The sequence below is a fragment of the Trichoplusia ni genome, chromosome 14 (assembly GCF_003590095.1).
Source record: "Trichoplusia ni isolate ovarian cell line Hi5 chromosome 14, tn1, whole genome shotgun sequence".
Lineage (NCBI taxonomy): Eukaryota > Metazoa > Arthropoda > Insecta > Lepidoptera > Noctuidae > Trichoplusia > Trichoplusia ni.
The window spans coordinates 10307343-10333997 of record NC_039491.1 but is presented as its reverse complement, the minus strand read 5'-3'; the positions used below and the strand labels follow the sequence as shown (position 1 = coordinate 10333997).

At 36.0% G+C, this 26655-nt stretch overlaps 3 protein-coding genes across 3 annotated transcripts in view; 1 reads left to right on the top strand and 2 right to left on the bottom strand.

The window, feature by feature from the left end:
- The window catches only part of LOC113500510 (pre-mRNA-processing factor 17), a 29642-nt gene extending 14818 nt beyond the window's left edge, over nucleotides 1-14824 (bottom strand). The window contains exons 1-10 of the mRNA XM_026881340.1: nucleotides 14651-14824; nucleotides 14061-14328; nucleotides 13569-13728; nucleotides 13127-13242; nucleotides 12565-12668; nucleotides 12085-12192; nucleotides 11647-11755; nucleotides 11368-11522; nucleotides 10884-11017; nucleotides 10010-10231 (exon numbers count right to left, since the gene is read on the bottom strand). Coding sequence (XP_026737141.1) covers nucleotides 10010-10231; nucleotides 10884-11017; nucleotides 11368-11522; nucleotides 11647-11755; nucleotides 12085-12192; nucleotides 12565-12668; nucleotides 13127-13242; nucleotides 13569-13728; nucleotides 14061-14328; nucleotides 14651-14824 — 1550 coding nt within the window. The remainder of the gene's footprint in view (nucleotides 1-10009; nucleotides 10232-10883; nucleotides 11018-11367; nucleotides 11523-11646; nucleotides 11756-12084; nucleotides 12193-12564; nucleotides 12669-13126; nucleotides 13243-13568; nucleotides 13729-14060; nucleotides 14329-14650) is intronic.
- A 1646-nt stretch (nucleotides 14825-16470) lies between these two features.
- On the top strand, nucleotides 16471-19751 carry LOC113500508 (V-type proton ATPase subunit F). The gene is made up of 4 exons (XM_026881338.1): nucleotides 16471-16613; nucleotides 16747-16828; nucleotides 18096-18301; nucleotides 19293-19751. The coding sequence occupies exons 1-4, from the start codon at nucleotides 16560-16562 to the stop codon at nucleotides 19323-19325; spliced, it is 375 nt and encodes a 124-aa protein (XP_026737139.1). The 5' UTR covers nucleotides 16471-16559; the 3' UTR covers nucleotides 19326-19751.
- Nucleotides 19752-20536: 785 nt separating this feature from the next.
- Nucleotides 20537-26353, bottom strand: LOC113500507 (carbonic anhydrase 7). The gene is made up of 5 exons (XM_026881337.1): nucleotides 26231-26353; nucleotides 22106-22309; nucleotides 21646-21917; nucleotides 21192-21422; nucleotides 20537-20979 (listed from the first exon to the last, which is right to left on the bottom strand). The coding sequence occupies exons 1-5, from the start codon at nucleotides 26277-26279 to the stop codon at nucleotides 20773-20775; spliced, it is 963 nt and encodes a 320-aa protein (XP_026737138.1). The 5' UTR covers nucleotides 26280-26353; the 3' UTR covers nucleotides 20537-20772.
- Between the last annotated feature and the right edge of the window lie 302 nt (nucleotides 26354-26655).

Below are 26655 nucleotides of genomic sequence, written 5' to 3'. Positions count from 1 at the left end.
GAAATTAGCGAGCTCTTTCTTTATTCTTGCTCTTGAGATTCTTGGAGGTGATTGGTTTTGGTCACCATTGTTTTTTAAACTACTCCCTTATTAAAGAATTTAGTGTTCAGAGACACCCAGACTCAGGACAAGTATTGATGAATCACAGAAATGCTTGTCCTACACGGGGATCGAACCTGCGACACGTGGCGCTCAGTGGGTTTTGCATGATGACCTCAACCACTCAGCTATCCGTGCTGGCATTGTTTTTTTTTTATGTCTGTTCAGGTAGACGATATGACGTCTAACACAACATTGTTAGATTATAACGCGCAGTTATCTAAGATAGTTTCGATTTCAATGAAACTAAAGCATTCCTCAAACACTCCGATATTAAGAACTTAAGAGGCCCTCAAGGGCCAAACGCGGAAGAACCGCGCGTCAAAGATGAAAATATACATCATTGTTATTATCAATTAACAGGAAAAATATTTAAATAATTAGAATATTTTGTAACTTAGATAAAATTATGATTTAATGTGGAGTCCTGTCCTCCAAAAAAATCTCCTGTGATTTAATTCAGTATGATATATTTAAAACTTATAGGTCGACTTTTGATAAACGAGTTACTAATATCGTTTCTGTTTTCAGAGCTGATGACTATTTATGAAAATTTCTGAACACTTTAGATTCAAAAATTATCGCAAAGGCATCACACACTAAAATAAAATCTTCAAAAGATTCGTAACTTTTGATTGTTAGATCAGATAAAACAACATACTATAGTATACCACACTTGAAAAACCTGAATCGATTACATCATCAACATATGTTATCGCAATAGATTTTATCACCTCGTAAATCCGGATGGTATGAATCGATAAAGCTAATATGTCTACATTACATACGTTAACTATATCTAGTTAATATAGTACTACTAAGAGGAATCCAGAAACTTGTAACTCCAGCAACCATTTATCTTTATTAAATGATGTAACGGTTTATCGGGATCGCGAGTCGAACTGTCGAGTTCGACTCGCGATCCCGCCGCGTCTGCTCATGATTAAGGACTCCGGTTGGGTCCGAAACTAGTCGGGCTACCCCGATAAATACGCGTGAGTAAACCGTTACATCATTTAATAATGAATCAGTCTCACGATAGTTATTATAAAAAAAAAAAACCATTTATCTGCTAGATGAGTTTCACAACGGTCATGAGGCGCCCTTAATATTTGTTTCATCGTAAATTACTGTAACAGGTTTTGTTTAAAATCAATTGAATTACATGTTAATCAGATTTCACAAACCGAGGCTAAAATAATTAAGCAACTCATTGTTTGTATTTAAAGCTACTGCATGTTTTTGTTCAGTGCTAATTATATTCATTTTAGAATAACCATTTTTATAATCTTTAGACCTTCAACGCATGCAATAATACATTTACAACGTAAACATTAACAAAAGACTTCGCATTTTCGAAACGTTACTAAATCGAATCCTGAGCACTTATGAACACTTATCAAAAGAGAATCACGAAAAGAGGTCTTAAACTTTTGTATCCGCTCATATGAGCGAAATTCTCTTACACCTAACTTAAGGCTCCAAAGCATAAATCAACAAGTAACACCCGCAAACCACCTTGTAATGATGCCGGTTAATGTGTTACCGTAACTAAAAGACAGCCAATAAGCCAGGCGATATGCCTTCAAGCTATACCGTAAGGCCATAGCCACGTCATAGTCACGTCAAATCACGTCGGCGCGAATTTGACGCACCTCTAGCAACTAACGAAGAATTATTTGCTACGTGACCTTTTTGTCCTAAGAGATGTGTACCGAGAAAATGGTGTCCTATGAGTCAAATGTTTGAGAAAAGACTTTGTTCGAGAATTTTCAATTTGGACTGTCGCATTAGTTCACTTTGTGATGGAAAAATCTCTGAAATACATAAAATGCGCAATGTTACGGTAAATCTCATCTCTATTCCATATCTTTTAGACTCAGATACAGTTACCCAATCTAATCGACAGTAAATTCAATCAATTTTATTCGGCTTAATAAATACGTTCTACCTGAGTTACTCTTTCCAAGAATTCAGAAAAAAACAACGGATGCTGATATAAATGCACATAACATTATGGAGAAAAAACAAACTTAGGACGTCATTTGAAATTCTGAAAAAGAATTGTACGGTAATTTTGTTTTTACGAGTTTTATAGATGAGGTTGGATCCTTATGAGGTGTGTCCAAGGATTTTCATAAAATAATGTTCAAATACAAAGTTCTGTAGAAATATAATATTTAAAAAAAATGTTGATTGAAACAGATATGAAACGGACTGAACAATGAAAGTGGAGATGTTGACATGAATTATGATTGAAAACAATAAAATAGGATCAATCAAATAAAGATTCAAATCTATTCTAGTGAACGTTATAAAATATAACATTTCCCAATTACGACTAACTTCCAACAAATAAAACTTAGAAGGAGAAAAAACAATGAACCACAAAATATTTATCTAAAACCTCCAAATTTGTGCCGTGATAACAAGTTCTAACATTAGAGAGGAATACAGTCTAGACTCAGTGCAGTCGAATATGTTAAGTATTTAGTTTAATGTTGCGTAGTCGGGCAATAATTCAATAAAGAGCGGCTAGCAAGTCAGACCTAGGGTTCATGATTTAGAACATTATCAGCCATGGTCGGAATTGTATTTTTCGGACTTTTTTGGGTTCAGGTTTAAACTAAAGGGATAAAGTTGAATACGCGCTTTAAGAAGCACTATCTAAATAGAAAATCCTGGCTATTCTTCAGTCTCAAGAGCCTCGAGCGCAGCTGGACTAATTTTAGTTTTTTTTTTTTTGTTTTCTATGAATTGTTGTCAAAGATCCACGACGTCATAAAGAAGACTGTTGTAAAAGTGAGTGAAAACGAACTACCCAGAGTATAGAAGCGTCTCTTTTCTACGGCTGCTACAGTCCTGCTTCAGAAGGTAGGTAAGGGCAAGGGAAGTTAAGTAGTAAGCCCCCAGAAAGAGATAAGCAGGCAGAGTTTCGGGAAATACCTAGTTAAGATTATTCCCTATCTGTTATCCTATATGTCCTATATGTTATCTCTAATATAAAATTCAAAACTCATGACAAACATGTCGAATCATGATTTATCATTACACAATACTAAACACCTAGGTAGGTACAAAACTAATTACATTAAAATGATATGAGGCCAATGTTCAAACTGAATTTATTTTAATACAATCTGAAATTGATTACAGTATTACGTGAAAAACAATTACCGTCGTGCTTTATAAGTGACTTTGACTAATGCTAAGCTATTCAAAGTCTAGTTGATATCATACTATAGGATCTTAATCATATCTATAAATATTTATTTGTAAGGCATTAGTTTGTGACTAATTCTTAAAAATCCATGATAAGTAAATAAAGACCTAAACATGGCTATTATGATAAACGCCAATAAAATAAAAATCTGTTGCAGCTTGTAATACCAACCTAACGATCCCATTTAAACCAAGTTCGATCCTAATTGTATCGAAGAAGGCAAGCATTAGACTTCTAACAATAGGACATAAGTAAACTCATTTGGCCCCGATTTAGTTCCTACGAGTACCTACGGCCGATCGATAGTATGCCCTCAGAAATTTCAAGTACTAAATGGAGGTTACACTACACAGGATAAGGAATTCTAAACTTTAAAGGTATAATGAAGATAAGGTGGTAAATTCATGAATAGGATGTAGGACATTACATTATATTATACTCCGGGCTCGAGGCAAAGCCTTTCACAAATGCGAGGGATGGACCACATTTCTTCCAATTAAAAGGAAGTTACCGAAGATCTGCTAATTATCTATACTAATATATGAAGCTGAAGAGTTCGTTTGTTTGTTTGAACGCGGTAATCTCAAGAACTACTAGTTCAAATTGAAAAAATATTTTTGTATTGAATAGACAATTCACCGTTTTAGGCTATATACCATCACACTGCGACTAATAGGAGCGAAGATAAACTGGAAAATGTGGAAAAAACAGGGCAGAAGTAAATCATAACCTATATCTTCTAACCACGCGGACGAAGTCGCGGGCAACAGCTAGTTAGTTTATAATCTATAGCTAAATCGCTGACTTCAGACTATGAGGCTGAAGTATTTGGACAAAATCAAGTCTTTCAATCAAATTAGGCTACTAGGTAGCACCTATTAAGGTCAAGGATGTAAAATCGGTATACAGTGGGAATATTGGCCCTTTACCTTCATTACCCTTAGCTCAAGGCCCAGATTCAGTAATATAAAGTCCTCTTTATACCTAAACGGTGTCGCGGGCAAGCTGCCAGTTGCCATTCGCCCGTCACCATGCAATATACTACGACTATTGCAGTCTGAATGTCTGACTGTTCAGCCGTCTGTGTTTACGTGGGTTCAAGTGCATGAGTCTGGCTCTTTTTAAACGTTTTTCTCTTGTCTGTGATCTCAATTTGAATGAGAATCAAATGCGTTGGTGTGGGTTGCCTCAAGGTTAACTCTTTTGACAAGAGTGAAAACATCAAAAAGGCATTTCTTTATAGTATCCTAAAATCCAAATAAATCCAAAGGACATGCTTAAGCATTTTAGTCCATCTCTATTGGCATCAAAAAATATCGTATATTAACACATACGTCGACCAAATCATAATTATGCTAATGAACTTAAGACTGATTAATTCAAATATCCGGTACCAACCAGATACATGAATAATAATTAATTGTTTATACTAAGTAAACGATTAGCTCGTGAGGACCTTGATGACGTCAAATTCGAAGTAGAAGTCACATGCATAAGTGCAACGCTAAAACATTGAAATGTAGAACAAGTACATGGAAGAATGAATGTTGAGGGAACGAGTATAAGCTAAATGTATTACGACGAGTACAATGAGGAACAGGGCCCGGGTATGACAATGATATTTGAAGACCTGCAGCGGAATTATCAAAATCAGGAAGGAAAATGTATCTGACAAACACACAGCAAAGAATATGTTCTAAAAATTCGATATGGAAGTCACTATCATCTTAAAAAACTGTCAAATATATGTCAAAGATAAACATTATTTCCGCTTCCATCCGGATTTCCCGAGATAAGATATTCTCAAAGCATGTCCTTCACTGTCTAGTATTTATTGCCCTCAAACGAGTGGGTATTTTAATTTGGAAAAGGTACAGAGTATGCTTTACAGTATAGTGTTGCAAGACAAAAATACGCCTGAAACCCTTGCACCAACTCATAAAGATTTTAATTGTGGAAGCGAAATAACACACTACACGACGTCTCTTTTATAGGCTCCTTTGGCCGTGGTTACCCTCAATCCAAGTCCAGACACCTAAATTCGGTGATCTCAACACATACCTAATGGTAAACCTTCTGCCTATTCTCATATTGTGGTCCACATGAGCTCGTTCGGTTCCATTGAGCGAGGTCGAAGAGGAGAAAGTTGCGTGTGCGCTGTTATGAGAACATACGTACAAGGCAAAGTACTGCGAGGAAGTCGGGTATGGTGCCAGTGACGGCGGTAACGTGAATCAAACAAATAATGATTTATGAGCTCGATGTGCAATGGTTGAATATGTAGAGAAAGTCAAGAAGTCAAAATAAATAGGTGTTGCATTGCAAATTAAATTCAAGCAATTTGATATTTGAATTTGTAAACTTTCTCATTTTGTGCTAGTTTGGTATAGATACAGCCTCATTCTTGATCAAATTTACACACTTGACATTAATGTTGCAATTCGTGTGAAAGAATCAACAGATTTTTTGGGCGATGAGAATTAATTTAAGAAATGTACGAGCCCCAGCAAGTATCCATTCAGTGGGATTCTCGCCACGTCTTAAAATAATGTTATTGCAGGGTGTGGAAAAGAGCCGCTCTACGCCGCGTAATGCGCTGTTACGCTTTCACAACTGGTAGATCCTCTAATCCTATCAGAAGTGTTCAGCAAGAGTAGAAGGTCACGAGGCTTCAGTGATCGCAACGAACTGGGGTTTTCATTGGTAGTTTTATCCTCTCTTAAAATATTTCCTCATCAAACGCTATTCCATCACTAGTACTCCACCCTTCAATATCACATGAGCGTCACGTCACCGGTTAAGGCCGGACATAGCGTATTTCACATAACATTAGGAGCAGCTCACATATCATCTTCATATGTCACTAATATTACATAAGAAGACGTAAGTACTATCAGCAACAAACGTTGGTGAAAAAATCAGATTTATAGACATCAGAATACAATCAAATGCTGTTGTTGTTGCGATTATGAAATAAAATATGAACACAAACAGAAAGATTCGATTTGGATAACCCATTTTATTTAAACGATTCTGGCACGTAGGAATTCGAGTGTTTCACAAACATACAAGTCACAAGCACAAACATCCCGACCCAGGACATTCGTTGATTACACAAACGTTTGTCCTACGCGGGGATCGAACCCCGCAATACTTTGCTCACAGTAGAGTTGGCGTGGTGGCCAAAAGCACGTGGCTATCCGAGCACTCTTGTAAAAACTGTTTTTTACTCCCTTTGTGCTTTTGTTACTTACTGTACACCAAATAATAGATTATTCACCAACGTAATTGGGTGTTGTGATAGGTGATAGCTGTAAATAGATCCATTTAAATGAATGACCGATTTGTAGCCAAGGTATGCGGTACGAATATGGCTATTTTGACGCCTGATATGACGCAAAGGAATTTGGACCTACAGGTTTCAATGACACGAGAGGGAACGTGTATAGTAAATGCATTTCGAATCAAGGTCGAAATAGGTATGTTAGTGTTTGAATGTTTTGTGAGCGTAATTCGTAGCCCAGTTATTTGATTTGAGTGTACAAGGCTAAATTTGGATGCGCGTGCAAATACCAATATAATTATTATACTAAGAGAACAGTTATATTCAGTGATTTATCGCTGAGATGAGAAACTTTCCAAGTCAGAGTTAGAATTTGAAAAAATAGACCTAACATCCCTAAAGAGGCTTATTTCTGATTTTCAGCATTGTTCATGAGACTCAACATTAGAAACCGGTTTAGTCTAGTAAACCGTCTAGTAAGCCGTTTAGTAAACCTTAGAGATTCAGTATCATCTATCAGCGTCGTTAAATGTAGATGAAGTGTAATTCCAATCCTTGCTAATACAGTAGAGAGAGTAAGCCCAATGTTTTTTTGTTCCACTACGGCAGAAATCCTACTGAAGCTACGGTTAGAACACAATAGGGTAGTTAACATATATAAGGCTACCATAAAAAATAGAATCCTCAAAAATTCAAAATATAAGCTTACAGTCAACTAACCTATTCTTCAAAAGTGCAATTCACGTGTGCACTGATATGCACAAACGTGATCAGACAATCTGATCGGAAATTTTGATTGAGATATCTCCCGTAATACACAGGAAATTTACTACAAAATAAACAATTGTGAGACTTTTTTATCAGTTTTTAATAAATCTTTTGCTTAGCAACAGTTCTTGTTATATAGTTATATTGTGTACTTTACAGATTTACAATTACAGTTATATATTTAGTGGTTTCTTAGGTTTACGCGAATATTAGACATTGAAATGAAACTACTTTTACGGATTTTATCGCGGTTTAATTTTAGATTTTAGTTCCCGACGTTTCGAAACCTTTGCAGGTATCATGGTCACGGGCAGACTGAGATGGCGTTCGTCTTGACAGGAGATGTTGCTCGTTCTACCTTCATATTTATATACTACGATAAAATCCGTAAAAGTAGTTTCATTTCAGTTATATATTTGCTGTATTAGTCCAAAGGTTAAAACATTTAAAGTTATGTGGTTTTTTTTATAGAGAGTACTGTTAATATGATGTATTAACTAATCAGGTTTTTTTATATAACTATTTATTCTGTCTGCTTACTAATATTATAAATGCGAAAGTAACTCTGTCTGTCTGTCTGTCTGTCACGCTTTCACGTCTAAACAACTGAACTGATTTTAATGAAATTTGGTACAGAGACATAGTTGACCTTGAGAAAGAACATAGGATAGGAATTTAGAAATAGGAATTTTTATCACGAACTTTTGAAGAGTTTTCTTAGAAACGCGATATAACCGACCTCGACGCGGACGAAGCCGCGGGCGAAAAGCTAGTAATAAATAAATACTAGCAACACTACAAAAATATTCCAATCTTACGCACCTCTACCTATGGCCAATTAAATTATTTCAATATCAACTATACATAAAATTATCAAAATTTTATCATAAATATAAAAAATAAAAATAAATATATATATTTACTTTGTTCCTAAATATATGCGGTAGGAACAGCTGTGGGAACACAGTCTGTGTTTATTTTTACATAATATTGTTATGTAAGCGATCACACGATGCGTTCGAAATCACGTGATAAACGTGTATTAATACAGCGTAAACAAGCTGAGGTTAATACGAGTAGCTCAAGTAATTGAATCTATACTAATATATAAAGCTGAAGAGTTTGTTTGTTTATTTGTTTGTTTTTTGGACGCGCTAATCTCAGGAACTACTGGTTCAAATTGAAAAAAACTAGGCTATATACCATCACGCTGCGACTATTAGCGAAGATACGAGGCTTCCGTTCAAAACTTCCCAACTTATATCTTCTAACCACGTGGACGAAGTCGCGGGCAACAGCTAGTAGTTTATACAGGATGTCAAAGAAATCAATGCCTCGTCGACAAGTGGTACTAGGCTAGCTATTAGTGGTTATTAGAAAATGATAAAAAATACTCGATCAATTGTTTATTGATCCTATCACCCTTTTTCGGCTTAAGTTGATTAACGGGACTCCCAGTGTATTTTACAATGTCTTTAAATTAGCTTTAAAAATTTAGCTGCATTCTGTTTTTTAATTCACAAATACTGTTTCTTTAGTACACTATTAAGTGACTCATTGCTGTGCAAATACATGAATGTTTTAGTTAAAATAGTAGGAAAAGAATCTGTTTAATTTGTTGTAGTGCTTCTCCTTAGTCAGTTAGAAAATTCTCATAAATATAAAGCACTAGCTGTTGCCCGCGACTTCGTCCCCATGGGTAGAAGATATAAGTTATGATTTATACCTGCCCTGTTTTTTCACATTTTCCATTGTATCTTCGCTCCTATTAGTCGCAGCGTGATGGTTTATAGCCTAAAGCCTTCCTCGATGAATGGTCTATTCAAAACAAAAAGAATTTTTCAATTTGGACCAGTAGTTTCTGAGATTAGCGCGTTCAAACAAACAAACAAACTCTTCAGCTTTATATATTAGTATAAGTATATAAGTATAATATAGAGTATAGAAGTATAGATAATACATTAACATTTCTCATAGTCAATCTGACGTTATGTATTAATTGTTATGGAAAAATACACTGTACTTGGCAAAACCCGGATTCAAGCATACATTATAATAACTTCTTACGTACCACAGCGATATCGATATCGAAACGCGATCTAACGCATTGGCGACTTACGTTGCTTTTACTAAAATATTTTTTTTAGTTCATAGTTGGATTATGGTTAATTATTACACTTCATTAACACTATACCTACTATAGATTCTTTGAGGGCGGTGATATATATTATTTTACCCTACTGTATATAGCAAAAATGCACCCACCCTACGCGAAATGGCCAATTTAAAGCTTAAGTATGGTCAACGGCGCCTACCCTCAAGTAACCGAATATCAAAGCCCTCAGATATATTACAACGCATACTATATTCATCGTCTCTATAAGACTTTCTATCTTTCTTTTTCTTTGTCCCGGGGGGTTTCACAAACATTCAAGTGACATGCACGTAGACACCCAGACTCAGAACAAGCATTCGTGGATCACACAAATTCTTGTCCTACACGGGGATCGAACCTGCGACACGTCGCGCTCAGTGGGTATGGCGTGGTGACCTCAACCACTCGGCTTAACCACAGATAATCCATAGACTGCACGGATAGTCTATGGATTAAGTACTAATGAATGTTAGTAACATACCTCATATCGGGCGAGAAGTCCACAGAACAAGCGTATCCGGCCACCATGTGACCGCTGAAGGTCTTCTTCCTGTTCATCTTGAACCGGTTGAGGGCGCTGAACACGATGACCTTGTTGTCCATGGACTGGCACGCGAGCCACTTGCCGTTGGGGGACACTGTCACTGATGGGAGCGAGTGCATCGACGGGTCCGCTATGTACTTCATGTCGACCGGTATGTCCCTGTCAATGTGGATTGGGTCAGAAAATTGTGGTCGGTTAACTAAACAGTAGACAAGAAATATTCGTTTAGAAAGAATTCAAATAGTGTCAAGTGTCTCATTCAAAATGATAGTGTGAAAGGGTAATGTTTCGTAAAAAAACAAAAAGGTATTCTTTTGCAGCTTTAAAAGGCTTAATGGTTGTTTTTTTCTATCCAAACACAAGCTCTGATATTAGTCATAAATAACTTAGTAAACATGGCAATCAATGCTCGTTCCATCCCTGTATAGAAAGAGATTTCCAGCTTTGGTTTAGGACATTTGCAGATGGTATTAGGACCTCTACATTTTGCCAAAAAAGTGAGCTACTCTCTCTCTTCAACAAGTACAGCAGACTTGCTTAAAACAGTCGTAGTAGGCCTCAGCAATGTTAGTATAGTATTGGGGCAATTACAGGCTGATTGTTTGCTAGCTGTCCCAGCAAAGTATGTACCGCCTAACAGTCGATGACAACAATGTAGACAAAATTACAATAATTTTTTGCAACTTTTGCTTATCTTCTCACCGCTTAAACTTTTCGTGGAAAGTCCACGAACGAAGGCATATTTCAAGACTAAAGTAAGCCAAATCGGTTCAGCCGCAGTCGAGTATTAGCGAGATAGGTATATGCTCACCACTCCCAGACGCGCAAACTCTTGTCGTCGGAGGTGGTGACGAAGCGCCTGTTGTCGTCCACGAACGTGATGCTGTTGACCGCGCCCAGGTGACGGTCGTACTCCTGGACCACCTCCCCGGTGCGGGTGTCCCACTGGGGACAGCCGAGTATACTAGTTATTTAGGGAAAGGTTGGATCGATACAGAGGTGTCTTGTTGCCAGCTTTGCAATACACTAAGCCTTGTACTGGGGAACCTTTAAAAAAATAGACATTGTAATGGAAAAATAGAAAGTTTAAAAAAGCATAATTTGACTTCTCAGTCATCAACCTTGGTAGCTTAATTGGTGAAGTCGAAATTCGAGTCCTAAGTGGGATTTAAACTTTTCGTCCATACTTAATATTCAGTTAATATACAAAATTCCAAGTTTAAACGCGGGTTACACCGTAGCTGTAGGGGCACAGCTACTATACAATATTTGTATTTATAATCAAGAATACTCACACAAATAATTTTCTTATCCGAGGTGCCAGCAACAAACAGGTTCTGCTTGTCCTCATCAGGGTTGAACTTGGCGCAGTACGGGACCTTCCGCGATGTGAACCGCGATATACATTCTCCTGTCTCCGTGTCCCATAACTTTATATAGCGGTCGTAAGCTGAAATAAAAGAAAATTGAGATTGTTAAATTGAAAACATATATTATTTTTCCATTTTACGTGAAATAGCTCACTTGGACCCCTAAAAGTTTCTCAAGTTTGGCCCCTAATATTATATACTGACCAGCCGACAGGAACTGATTGCCACTGTTGTTGAAGTTAACATCTCTGACAGCTTGCCGATGGCCAAAGTACGTTCTAATGCAGCGACGGTCGCCATATACCTCCCAAATCTGATGAAACATACAAACATATGTTAATCCAGTAAACAGGATGGACTGGAGTCAGCCAATAAATATTAATTGGGGTACACAATGGTTACGATCATAGCATGAGGCATATATTGGTGTGACCTATAATATCTATATGCCTGGGTCTTTATGTATGTGGTTTGAATGTTTGTGAACCTCCCTGCGGCATAAGAATAACAATTCTTGATAGTTGCTACGGGAAGTTGATAATGAAAAAAAAAACAAAGAAAATACAAATAATATATACATAGTTACTATACGTATTCTTTGCTAATTCAAGAAAGTTAGAAAGATTTTGTCGGCATTTTTACCTTGACTCTGCAGTCCATGCCGGCGGAGAGCATAAGGTGAGCAGTTCCAGGGAACCAGCGGACAGCCGCCACTCCTTTCGTGTGGCCTTTCCACGTGAAGATGTGTGCCTGAGGATATTGCACAGAAATGTTTTAATTAAACATTAAACACATTCTTTTTTTTTAAGTTTTTGCCGCTAGTTGAGAAAAATGTTGTGAGGTCACTTTGATTGGAAAAGTTGGAATTCGAAAAAGCAAATCTGTGAGTGAAATCCATGAAGTGGGTCAGGATTAACAATAATTTGGTATTGTTCCACATAGGCAGGGGCCTTCCTTAAAAAAAATTGATCTGCTAATATCTATTTTAAATGGACAGGCTATTACTTTTTATTTAAATGCCCATTTGTAAAAGCAACTTGCTCTGGGAAAGGTCTCTTGAATTAGTATCTATGCATAGAATAATGGCTTAAAACTCTATCAGTGTGTATCGTGTGGCTGTACCTTGGGCAGGAAGCACTTGTCCGGCGGCGCGTCACTGCGCAGCTGAGTCTCAGCGCGCGGCGCCGCCACCCACGAGCGGCCCAGGTAGTCTGTCGCGTCCTCGACTGGGGGGAGGGAATACATGTTAAGTAATATCTGGTATACAAGAAAACTTTTTTTTTTGTCTAAAACGTTTATACACGCATATTAATTCAGAAATCGCCCGACTAGTTTTGAACCCAAAAAATCCCACCCAATTCGAGTCTCTAATCATGAAATGACGTAGATGGCCAAAGAGATTTAATGATTCTCAAAAAACTTAGAATCCACCTTACAAAAAAACCCCAATAACCTCATTTTTGTTTAAAAAGACAATAACCTTAATTAAAGCTAAGAGTTTAGATATACATTTTTGTTCATCTGCAACTGCATTAACTGCTAAACCTAAAAATTCATACCACCTGCATGAAGATGAGTAAATAAAGAACCTATTTGATAGTCAATCAAACTGCTATTTCATAATGAGGGCTAAGTGTTTGACAGACATAAGACACCTAACATGATGTTAAAACAAAACTCTTACTATGGAATATAGATTTCTCCTCCAGAGGTTTGTCATCATCAACTTTGCCTTTCTTCTGTCGTTTTGCAACTATTTCTTGTAACTCTTTTGCTTCGTCCCCTTCAGGCCTCATTACTCTGGAATATTTAAAACAGCAATCAGTTTCACTTTTTGTCTCACAGCAAAGAAGATTCATAAAACTTAGTAAGGATTTTAAACAGGAACCATTTTAAAAAGGAACAAATACAACAAACATTGTCTAGAAATTATATTTAACCATTCCAAGTATTTCTATTCAGGAATAACTTTAACATTTATATAAGTTTTCAGTCATAAATCATTTATCTTTTGCTTGCTTTCAAGATGACAAGAATTTTGAATACCTTGGATTATCATACGCTTACCTAGCTTAAGTCTACTGTCATAAATATTATATTATTAAACTTAAGATAATGTACTATACCTCTGTTCCCCCACATATCCACCCCAGGGTCCCAGGAACCCTGTGATGTCTTCAGGCTTGTCATTCTTGTTTCTCTTCTTCTTATCTAAAGGCCTCTTCTTAATCGTCTCAAACACTGACTTCCCCACAACCTCCTCAGGTGGCGCCACCATTGCTGATACTGGAATCAGTTGAAGAGACTATTATAGTAAACTTATTATATTGAAAATTATTTACTTGCTGTAATGAAAAACAGGCAAAATTATAGAATAGGGTCTGTGTGAAGGTTGATAGGAGGAACATTTTTGTAGCAAAGCCAAAATTACATGCTATTGATTTCACTGTCAGTTGTGAGGTCATAAACAAGTTTTACAGCAGAGGCAAAGGCAAAGACACCAGTTTTTTGCCACAGATTTTATTCATGAATGGTTTAAACCTAAGTTGTACCTATCTACAAATTCACTGTACATACAAACTTACAAACTTATTTATGTATATGTTATAAACACCTACCAACAATAGCATCACCACTAGTGTCACCATTAGTTGAAGGATCTACAGCATGTCCATAACTTGTAAACGTTCTTCTTTGATTTTCAAATTGAAAGTCACTTATATGTGCTTTTTCTACAAATCCAGACAACATATTCCTATTTGCTTTCATCTGTTGGGTTTGAAAAGGATTCTCCGGGCCATACGTCGGAGCAAAGAGTTCCTCAAACTTAGGATTGTGCATCAACTCTTGGTTGTTTGGTATTAATACTCTAGTGTCATCATTGTTCTGAAAAAAAAGTAAAAAAAATGTTTATTTTAGAGCTTCCCTTTTTGCTTGTTTACTTAAAAAATTTTGGTACATAATAAAACAATACTTTTGTCTCTAACTTATGATATCAATGACAGAAATAACCTAACTTTTTATTTGTTGTTATTGTAAGGTAGTTGACCTCACAATTTCTTTCGTTTTCACGTGTTCACTAGCATGTCGCAAGCACAAGAGTGTAAAACTTCAATGAGAATACTCAAGAAAGTATTGCAAGAACTTACTCAAGAAGTTTGAAAGAAAGTTTCCTGAAAAAAAGGTTGTAAGATAGCAATGTACTTACCGTGGGCATAACTACTGGTGCTGCACATATTTGCATTGATTTTGCCACCGAAAAGTTCGAATCGACAGGCTTAAGATGTGTTAGCAAACTTTCATTACTCTGGCCTTTGATAGCCTCTGCTTCATTATCACCCTCGTCTTCAGAACTACTGCCGTAGTTTTGTATATTTAACATTGTTCAGTTTATCTAATTTACCTAATATAATTAAACTATTAATTGTTCATCACAATTTATTGGCAGTTCCACAATATTCATTAACAGTCACAATAACACAGTCAAAATAACAACGCAAATGGAAACATTGCAAGCTTCACGACACAAGAACGACAGAAGAATGTTCCAGCGTCTGTCATAAAATAAAAGAGATAGTCAGATGCGCCTTTAACTAACGTGAGATAAAGACAAGTTGAGAAATAAATAATAATAATAATAAATCTTTATTTCAGACCAGGTCCATATAAAAAGTAGGTAACACAAAACATCAAAGAAATAAAATAAAATACAAATTACAACACAGTGTGAAGGCTTAACCAGTGTCTTAGCAACTGAGAGTCCCACCTATCAGTCAATACGTTTAGGACGCTATTGGTGCTAGTCCGCACTCGGTGAAGAAGTGAAGCACTGCGTTTTCTGATGATGGCATTAAAACCATCAGTGTGCGCGTCAGCAAACATGCCGAGGCACTGCAGAACCGCGGCAACCTGAGCAGCGTCCTAAATGTATTGTTGTATTGTACACGCAGGGCGTTATACGTCATCCGCGTATAGTTTACCACAGAGAACACGTATACAATGACTGGCAATAGCTTTAAACAAAGTCACTTTTACCGAATCACTGCATCGCCGAAACCTGCGGGCCAACATATTGCTTCTGACCGCCAGCGCCCTACGTTCCCTCTCCAAGTCTTTATCATCCTTCAAGTCCTCGGAGACCCAGTGACCGAGATACTTGAAATTCGAGACTTGCTTCAACTCGCTACCACTTAAGGTGACAGGAACTGTTGCATAACTTTTGTTGCTAGCCTTAAATATCATAATCTCACTCTTTCTCGAATTGTATTTCAGTCCATGAGCCTCCGCATACACTTCACATATTCTAACTAACTTTTTAACGCTGCCATTGAAGGGCTCAACAGTACCATGTCGTCTGCGTAGCTTATGTTGTTAACACAAACACCGTCTATGTGACATCCGACGCCGGTACTGTTGAGCTCACCAATAAGTCCGTTCATATACAGGTTGAAGAGTCTGGGTGAGGTCAGGCCACCCTGTCTCACTCCACAATTCAACCTGTACACTGCTGATGACGCCCCAGCCCATTTCACTACATTAGTCTGATTGTTGTACCAATGTTTCAATAAGGACACAACCTCCTGGTTACAAGACGTTTCATCTTCCAACTTTTCCCATAACTTTCTGTAAGAAACGAGGTCGAACGCCCTTGACAGGTCCAAAAAGCAAGCATACACCGGCGTCTTTCTGGTCACGTAGTACTGAACAGTCTCCTTGAGGCACATGATAGCACTCTCTGTTGACAAACCTGTCCGGAAGCCAAATTGTTGGTCGTGGAGGTTGATATGTTTATTCAAGTGCTGGTCAAGCAGACTGTCCAATACTTTGGCCACTATTGTCAAAACTACAAGAATTATAATGGAATGACTTATCACTTGACGCTGTGAGTTTCGTCCGGAAATAAAATTGTCAACGCTGCATACCAAATTCAAAATGATTTGGTCTGTCAGTAAGATGTAACAGAATGGCCGAATTTCCAGAAAGAATGATGTCTATGGAAAATGTTTTGACAATGTTACCAACCTTATAACAAAAATCCATACAGTCAGGTGACGAGCCCTTGTGACAGCTCCCATTTCTCAAAAAATACCATAAAAATAAGAAAAAAACACAGAAAAATGGCTTTACACGCGGCTGTTAAGGGAAAATTGATCAGCGTCATCGGAGATGAGGTAAGTAACGTGAATTAACATGTTAAAAATCATCAAATAATGACAAAGGCTGCTTGTCATTACTTAGTGTTTTTTCATGATTTTCAGCTATTAGAAACAATAATCTTACTGGAAATGAATATAATGATTTCAGGACACATGTGTTGGCTTCCTGTTGGGAGGGATTGGTGAAATCAACAAAAACAGACACCCAAACTTCATGGTAGTTGACAAGAGTAAGTGATCCTCTTCATTACATTAAATCCTCCTTTCAAGGTTTTCTAATATGACTGGGAGCGGTAATTAATGTTTAGTGGGACCTAATAGGAGACGATTTTTCTCACGAGTTACCTAACACACTTCGTGTTCAAAATGATATTTGTGCAATAAGCTTTTTAGTTTCATAATTATTAAGTAGTTAGTAATGTTTTTGTCTATTACTTTTTATCAAAGAATAATAGCGCCTGTGTATCTTCTGTAGTAACTTCTTAACCAAATATAAAATTGCCAAACAGGAAATAAATCCTCGTTACACCCTGTGTTGCCATTTCAATGCTTTTGCCATTCATGATTGAACTGGTTACATATTTTTCGTTCAGTATAATTTGTGATCACATGACCTTATTGCTATACTGCAAACCATTTTTAAATGTTTCTGAATCATAGGTCGGTAGCACTGAAAGCTACAGACTGACTTTACCGATATCATTGATTTTGCAAGGTAAACAATCTAGTGTCTGTGCCTAAACACATACTAAATTCAGTAGTACATTTGAATCTTTATAGTTTAACTTTGTTTTTTATTCATGTTTAAGTTTTTAAACTGATTTCCTGTACCTACCTTTTTAAGTACTAAGTAAGGCTTAAGGATTGGACCGCAGTTCAAGTGCAATCTAAATGCAGTTGACTTGACTGCAATAGAACTGTTAACTAAACAAAATGAAACTTAATGCATTTTTAAATACCTTTGTCTCCTATTCTGACTTTATAATATGATACATGTATATGTACTATTTAAAAATACATATGTAGGTACAACATTTAGACACAGGTATATTTTTTTATTATTTCTTACTTTACAGCTAATTACAAACTGTGTTTAAGAATTCTATTATTACAATTAGAGTCTATTTATATCCTTAAATGCATATGAGAAGTTAGCACACAATTGTGAAATTATTTTTTTGTCAGGTCTAGTAATGTACACTCATCCTTGCAAACCCCAATAAAAGAAAGAACATTTTTATTAACAGGCTTGATTGAAATTAATGAGTAACTAAGATGTATAAGTGCTACTGGATCCCACACTTGTCCTGAACGCGATACATAAAATATACTGGGCTGCCTTTTCCTTCAGATATTTCAGGGAAACAGACTGTAGAGATGTCTCAAATATTTTTTCAATACGAATCTCAAACTTGATACTAAACATATGTTTTCAGTATAAAATACCTCATATTACTCTACCACCATAAACTAACAAACAAAATAACACTTCCACAGACACACCGGTCAGCGAAATTGAGGAGTGCTTCAAGCGGTTCATCAAGCGCGATGACATCGATATCATTCTGATCAACCAGAACATTGCTGAGATGATCCGACACGTGATCGACTCGCACATCGCGCCGGTGCCCGCCGTGCTCGAGATCCCCTCCAAGGATCACCCGTATGATGCTAGCAAGGACTCCATCCTGCGTCGTGCTAAGGTAACCTTTGTTTAAGGGTGTAATATGTCAATATTTTTATTTTCCAATTTTGGTCATTCTGTGTAGTGGGATTGAAATTGCTTGGAGAATAATTATCGTAAATATTACATAAGGAGTTAAATATTTGAGTTTTCTTCTCTTTTTTATACCTTCACTTATGACTAGTGATGGTTTCATGAGATGTCAATAAGAATATCCTATGTAACAGGACTGCTCATAAAATCATTTTAATTTCACATTAATTAAGAATTAAGTAAATAGTATTTTTATACCTTTCATAAAGCGGTTTATATCGTGAATTTTATTCGCTTTGTTTTTTATCAAACGCCATCTAGTGTCTAATAGCAGCAACGTTGCGATAGTTTCTTTTAAATCACGCTAGGTGGTGTTAGATACATTTTAAAAGAGATCATCAACCTTACCCTTTGTTATAATAAGGTTTAATCATTGAATGTGTAATAAATATTTTCAATTTTATTAAAAATGTCTGCTCAGTTATTACACTTTGTTCCATTCACATCATATAATATAATAAGTTGGTGAGAAAATCAATATATATTTTATCTGCAAGTATTGATGAAATAATTAGGTTATTATTATGTCATGAGATATTGGGTTAACATATAATACAGATTTTAAAAGGGTATGCGTGATAGTTGATGAAATTAAAATGAGAAGCCTGTCAAATAGCCATAAAAAATTTGGTTCTACATATGAATTTGTATGCACGAGGCGCAGGTTCGATCCTGACGCAGGTATAGTACCAATGTGACTTTGTCAAAGTTACATTTACACCAAGAAATCGAAGAAAGAAAACATCGTGAGGATTGGAATTTAAGTTATAATACAAATATTGCTATTTGCATTCGCCAACCCTCTTCTATGTGCTGGCGTGCTGGTGCATTTTGAAACACAGTCTATAGAGGAAGACACCTAATAATAAATATTTCACACATCTAACATAAATCTAATTGACTTTTCTTTGTTCCAGGGCATGTTCAACCCCGAAGACTTGGTACGCTAAATGTAATTTATTGCATGATATCGTTGTCGGTGCATCAGACGGCACGTGTACATACGCCAGCTACCCAAAAATAACTAACCAATAATGTGTTATCATCCCACATTACAGATTTCAGTGTGCAATTTTACCTAACTAAAGCAGTTTAACTAAAACATTCCACATACCAGAAATATTTTAACTGTTACAGCTACGCCGTTATTTAATTATGATAAATTATTACAATATTGTGTAAGGTTGGAATTCCAGTAAAGTCAGGCTCGCGCCATGTTGAGATTGTATCAAAAATATATTTTTAAAGTTCAGGCAAAAACACTTTAGGCCATTATAAATTATTCAAATACGACTTTAGTGCAGTTCCACCCTAATCTACAGAGTATTAATCTTGTATAGATTTGTTGAACTTGTATTATAGAATATAAAATACCAGGTTGTTGTTTTATTTTTTGAAGTTTTCGAGTGAGTGTGTGCTGCAACTAACAAGAAATAAATGAATGGTTTTTGCTTTGACAATTTAAGATATTTTTTATCGTTAGCATTCGTCATCGTCAAGTAAAATCTGTTTATTTCTTCTTGGTTATAGCAGTGCTGCCAACATCATCCCATAAGTTAACATTAGCATGTATTCCAAATTCAAGCCAAAAGTGTTCCCCTTTTGTGATTTTTTGGTATTGCAATTGCGTGTATTTGGGCTTTACGACATAGAATAGTGCTGTAATGTGAAGAAGTTGTATCTATATTGTTTTAAAGAGAAAAAATAGATTGTATGATATTTCTGTTTCCAGTGTTCTGTGTTCATTTTGTTGTGTTACTAATTATTTTTTGAGTTGTTCAGTGTGTTATGCGGACCTGAGTGAGTATGATATATCAGTTAATAGTTTGAAGCTTTAATAATTGAATGAAAAAAATAATTCATAATTCTTTTATTTTTCAGTCAATGTTTGGAGCAGAGAACTACTCTACATGAACATTTAAAATTAATCTAGTTATTGTTACAATTGGCTTTTTATGCTAAAATGTACTACAAACTTATCTCTGACAGTTATCGATGCCAGTACAACAATATAATCTTTCTCTTGATCGATTATGATGTTATTTTGTTACTCCATACAAATGTGTAAGTATTAGTTTAAATTTTAACCACATTCTTAGATAAATTTGTCGTACAATAACAACATAATTATATGTATATTCGTAAAATAAAACCAAACATATAAATTTTAATGTTTATTTTTAAAGATTATTAACAAGCTTACACTATAATACTTCTTTTCACACAAATATACATTATACAGTGCACACAACCATAATTATATAAAAAAAAAACAATAATGTCGGTAACAATTACCCAGTATTTGGTATCAATTAAGATGAGCTATACATACCCGTAATGAAAACATCGGTGATTTATTAGTTAAGAGTTGAGACAGATCATTGTGACATCAGTTCTTTATTCGTCGAACTCGGCTACGTCATTTTCGGCCTTCTTGTGGCCAACCCAGTCCCATTTGGAGTAGTGAAGCTTGGTTTTCTTGAACTTAGGATTCTTTGATGTGATACGAACGAATATACGCCGGCCGAATAGTGGTTGAAGCTGCCTGAAGTTGTCCACGAGAGGCAGGTTCAGGTTAGAGAGCAGGCCGCGGAAGTTGTCCATCTGTAATACACGCACATCTGTTAGTGAACCTTCTTAGTACTTGCTAGTACACCATACGATGAGGGCTAAGATTAGATTCATATCGGTTAGACCTCTGTCTGCTGAAATGTTGAAGCAGTAAGCGACATCTATAGATTTTTGCCATAAACTTGCTGTGGCTCCCTAGATCATCTGAACATTCAAGTAAAATAATTAACTATTTGGAACCTTACCTGGAACACTGAAATAGGCAGGTAGTCAGAGAACACAACCCATGTGACGGCTTCAGCGCAAGGGGGAGTGGTCAGGGATCCTTTGTATGTGTAGAACCTCTCAGTGTCGAGGCCGGACAGGATGGACGATAGGGAGAAGGTGTGGGGCAGCTGCATGCTGGTGTTGTAGTTCTCGATGGCTGACAGGTTCTTTACGATAGGCGTCAGGAGCTTGGCGTCGAATTCAACTACCTGGAACGTTGAAGGGGCTGGTTAGACAACGTATTTAGTAGTTGGGTAATTGATGTTTGGTTTTCTTCTTTTCAAGTCCAGGATAAACTAAGTTCTTGAGCTCAAAAATCCGCCAAGATGTTTTACGATGTTATAGATCTTTGTGGATAAACTCTTTAAGGATCTCCTAATGTTTTCATATACAGTTATAATTCTTGATAAAGGAGATGTTGCTTAATCTCACCTGGTAGAAGAAAGCAAGTACGCAGAGACCATCGGGGTGCTGGAGCGCTTCGGCGAGGTTCCTGTACTTTTTGTTCCTGTGTATGATGTGCATTTCTAAGGGAAGTCGCATGTCGTTCAGGGTGTGTTCAGAACCACGGTTGTTCTTGTCTCCCCAGTGGAAGTGGAGGCCTTCAATTTCGTACTCATTGTCTAAGGGACCGCCGAAGATGTACGGGAGACGGAAGCCTTTCTTTTCTTCTTCTGAACTGTATTTGGGGATGGTGAGCGCCACTGGAAATAGAAGAATAGAAAGTGTGTTGAGCAACTATTAGAAATGAACATGTTTTTCAAGCACGGTGGCATATATGTATATACTTCTGTCCGACTAGTAGTCGAATTCCATTTTTGAGGCAGTCTTTAAAGTACATTTAATAGAGTAGGATATTCTGCATAATTGTACAATACTGAATCCCAATTACCTGAATGTCCGTTATTGGTGGTTGTTAGAGGTCCGGGCAGTGGGTTCTGGTATCCGATGAGCTCCATAGCAGGGATTGAGATGGGGATAGCTTGGCGGGCGGCGATGGCGATGGGTGACTGTTGACGGCCACCGCACGCGGGGTGCAGGACTGCCCAGCGCCTCTGGTCAGAGGCTCTGTAGCCCCAGCCAAGGACTAGAGATACTGGAAATTAGAAATGGTAAATTAGGCAGTGTTGTCACAAGTTTCAAAGAAACCAAGTCTCGCTCTAAGGAATTTAATCCTTGCATTAAAAAACATTCAAGTCACATGTTCAAGACATTCAGATAAAGTATTCATGGATGAAATAATGCTTGACCCAGGTTGGGATCGAACCCGCGACAGGTTGCGTACAGTGGCTTTCCGTTATCGGATCTATTGTATTTGTTGTTTAGAAGTTAAATTCGCTTTTGAAAGCCGAAGGTGTGTCTGAATATTTTTGGGCAGTGATGATAATGAGTCATATAGATGAAGCATAATGAATTAGTGATCTATGTTTCCTTCATTGTGACAGTATTTTCCCGGATCGTCGCTATGGGACAGTTACCCTGTGAAACGTCATAAGTTGTGCTTTTTGCTGGTTATTGTTCTTTTGTGACAATTATTCAAATGATTCCTTTCATAACCAGTACAATACCTTTATTAAAAGCATCCCGATGTTTATTATAATATCGACGTGCCAAAAATGTTCCCAGAGAAAAATGTTCGATTCATAAAACGATGTTATCAAAACAAATGAGATGATATAACAATAAATGTATTATCTCATTTCTATAGATGTTTTGATAATATAAAAGTACATTGTTACGCCTCTTCGATGATATAAACAATATTAACAAACCAGAATGGTGATTGGTCATCGCTGTGTCAACATCTTTTGTATTTCATGTTTTTAATACATACGTATTGATCCCTCATGAATTGGATGATTCACATTATTGAATTCACAATTCTGGGCATTTTTTAAATTTGATCTTTGACCTTTTTAACTAAAAGAATTACGTCTTCAGAAAGCGTACATTAAGGTCCCTTTAACCCAATTGAAATAGCATTTTAGTCGCGCTGCAATAGAGCGTGAATTAAAAAGGAAATAAATGATGTAGTTATTATTAATTGTTACATGCACTGACAATTTTATTGGATACTTAACAAAAACATATACTTATCACTAAACCTATAAAACCGTACACAAGGAGAATTTGAATAGCCTGATTAAAATAAAAAAAAGTCGGCAATAAATTTAAAAGAGTAGAGTTCACCTAATTTATTATTCTCCCTGCAACCGACGTGTTACTTTGATATTGACAATCGTAATTTTTTGTACACCAAGAATGTTGAGTTATGATAATTAGTTCGTAAATTATGTATGAATGTATTTTTAATCGCAATTTACTTGCTATTGGGCTGGGCTAGATTTATTCGCGTGTCAATCAAAGAAACATTCAAATTGCTCAGGAATTAGGTACTGAACACGTTTTACAAGTGATCTAGGCATTGATATGTCCTGTCTAGATTGTGAAATATGACACAAAAAATAGGTGACATGTTAATGAATACATGTAAATCATTGCCATTTGTAAGTGATGCAGTAATATTTTTTACTTTTTAACGGTATTTTTGCGCATTCCTAGGCCGTGAAAGGCCTTGACTTACTTTGTGCGATTATGCTAATGAGAGTAAAACGTCTTGGTGACAATAAAACTCTCTGAAAAGCTTTAGTTTTCCGATTATACGGTGAGACACGCTGCACCAAACAGCAAAGGTGTCATTGTAATCATGTTGCTCGCCAATGTTTTGTAAAGCCAAAATTAAACCACTGAACGCCGAATATATTTTTTTACATTTTAAAAGTGTTTTTTTTTTAATTAAGTCTACCATTACCTATCGTCGCATATTAATATCGTGCCTTTTGGGACATAAATTATTTTGTGACAAATTTTACAGCAATTGCTCCTTATTTTCTCTCATGATAATATTTCGTACACTTGACTCTTTTAGAGTAACCAGTGAATGGAGTAAACTCAACGAATCTCAGTAATTAATTCGCCCTTCATGTTATTATATTCATAGGCGTAGCACTACTTATCTAGTAACAATTATTACTCATTTATAAATTATAATTAAAGTCTTCCTACAATATATGCAATTAGGCGTAATTAATCAATTATTTAAGGACTTGAAATTATTTTGAGATACCTTTATGTACCGCCTACTTATAACATGAAGTGGATTCAGGTGTTATCGACCTTATCAGAGCACTGACTTAAGATTTCCCGTGAACATTGCATATAATTATACTGATAAAATACCCTTGCCACATGCAAAAAGTTATCTTACTTATAATAATAGATAAATTCGTGACTAGTAGACCGAACTCTTTCGATTATCATCACAACATTCTAATAAAAAATATTATCGTCGATATCAATGTATTGAGGAGAAAATTGATATGTCAAATACATCTGACCTTTCGTGGATTATCTAGCTTTTAGTCTCGTGAGGTCAAATTGGTAAGTTTCTAAGGCCAGTGATGCAATTTTGAGTGCTATCTACAACGATTTAGGCTATGCAAACAGTCAATTTGAGTCTATTAGGGGCGGACAGGTTATTGATAGGTACTAATATTAATAGATTAGGTGTTGTACATTTAACATATAGTGTACACAAACTAAACACTGATATTAGACACTAAACAAAGTCAAGTTAATTATTTGTATTATTACGAAAAATTTACAGATAAACATATTTAGTTTTTGTTAGAATATAATCTTTTATTTCTTGTCGGGCATCAAACTCACAATTCTGATGTAAAGTCCTAACCTCTTAACTACTGCGCTACAGACTAGGCGGATACTCTAATCTAGTTTTATGTTCGGATGTAGCTCTATTGGTTTCGATACATATTAGCAAGACGAATCGGCTATTGGTCCTTTATGCATTAAACAAACAAATGCAGTATTTTATTGTCTGTTGTTTTACGATATCAATTAAATTGAATACGAATTTCATTATTTTTGAGGTTAAGTAGGTGATTATTGACTGCCTTTGAAGTAGTTTGAACAGTATTTGCCACCTCCTTGCGCTCGTTTTCAGTAGTAAACAATGGCGGCGTTCTGTTTTCAAATTCATATTACGTACAATGTTTTCAATCAATAACTACACGATTAGCGTTAGTTTAATGCGATAATGTAATGTTTTATGCACCTCGTTTTTCTTTCGAATATATTAATAAGAAATTGAATATTTAAGTTTGGTAGGTATTTTACTTAATGCAATGCTCAATTACCTGTACGAAACTACTTAGTACTTGGGTAATATTTTGCGAGTATTTTTGTAATTTATATCTACTTAAGGTTTCGCAGTAGGTTCATCGTACTTTCACTTTATTAAAAAAAACAATAACACAGTTATTGGTAAAATAGTTGGGATTTTTGTTTTTTTACAAAAGATTCGGAGCAAAGGAATTTGCATTGTTCCAAAATGTGCTATCAAAATGCCAATTTCAATTTGCTGTATTTTAAGTTTTTCAAGTACTGCAATTGATCGTTTTTTAAGCGTACGTGTAAGATAGAATGCAGATTGCAGTTTTTATTTGAGTTTTGCATCGGTTAAGACAATGTTTGGTCTGTGGTCGGATGTTTGTGCGATCCGCCGGCCCAGAGGAAGATACTGCGTTTTTCGCATGTTTCGATTACCTAACTGTTGATTATCTTCACGTACCTATGTTTTATGATAGCCTATAATTATTCGGCCTCACTCCACTTAGGTAAACATACATTGAATTGTAATTCAGTGTTGTAATTACTGCTTAATAAGTTATGTTGATAATTACGAAGATTTATTTACATTTGATGTTTTTTGTTTCATTTTTAAATCCATTTTATTTTCTTCCTTTGGATTTTCTTCTTGAACACTCACTTTTAATTTTTAAACACACTTTAGAATTATTTTAATTAATAAAAAATATGAATAATTTTAAATGTCACCAAACTTTTAATAAATTTACTGTTTTATTTTAATTGTATTTATTCTTTTATTGCAAATCCTAATCACTTATAAAATATTCTTTTTTATTTCTAAACTCACCGTTTACCGCCAAAATGGCGATGACAGTTGATAACGCCACTGATCTCATGTTTCACTATATTTAATAATATAAAATATGAGATAATTAGTGTTGAACACTGCGATGCTTCCTGCCTGCCAGCCCGCAGTTTATATACTACACAAGCACATCTTGAGCACTGCGTTTTCAATGGGCTGGCGCGTCACCGACGTGAGAATTAACCCTCCACTGTGAGTGCTGTGACACACCGGTCCAATACGATCACACAGGTTTCCTCTGTCCTACCATTCAAAATTATCCTAAAAAATCATTAAAACAGGAATACAACAATATAAATAAAAACGAAATAATAATCACTAATAATGATTTGATTTTTACTGTAACAGCTCCGAACACGGTAAACTGAAGTGGTTGAGTAATTGATTTCGTACCTACACACTTTAAG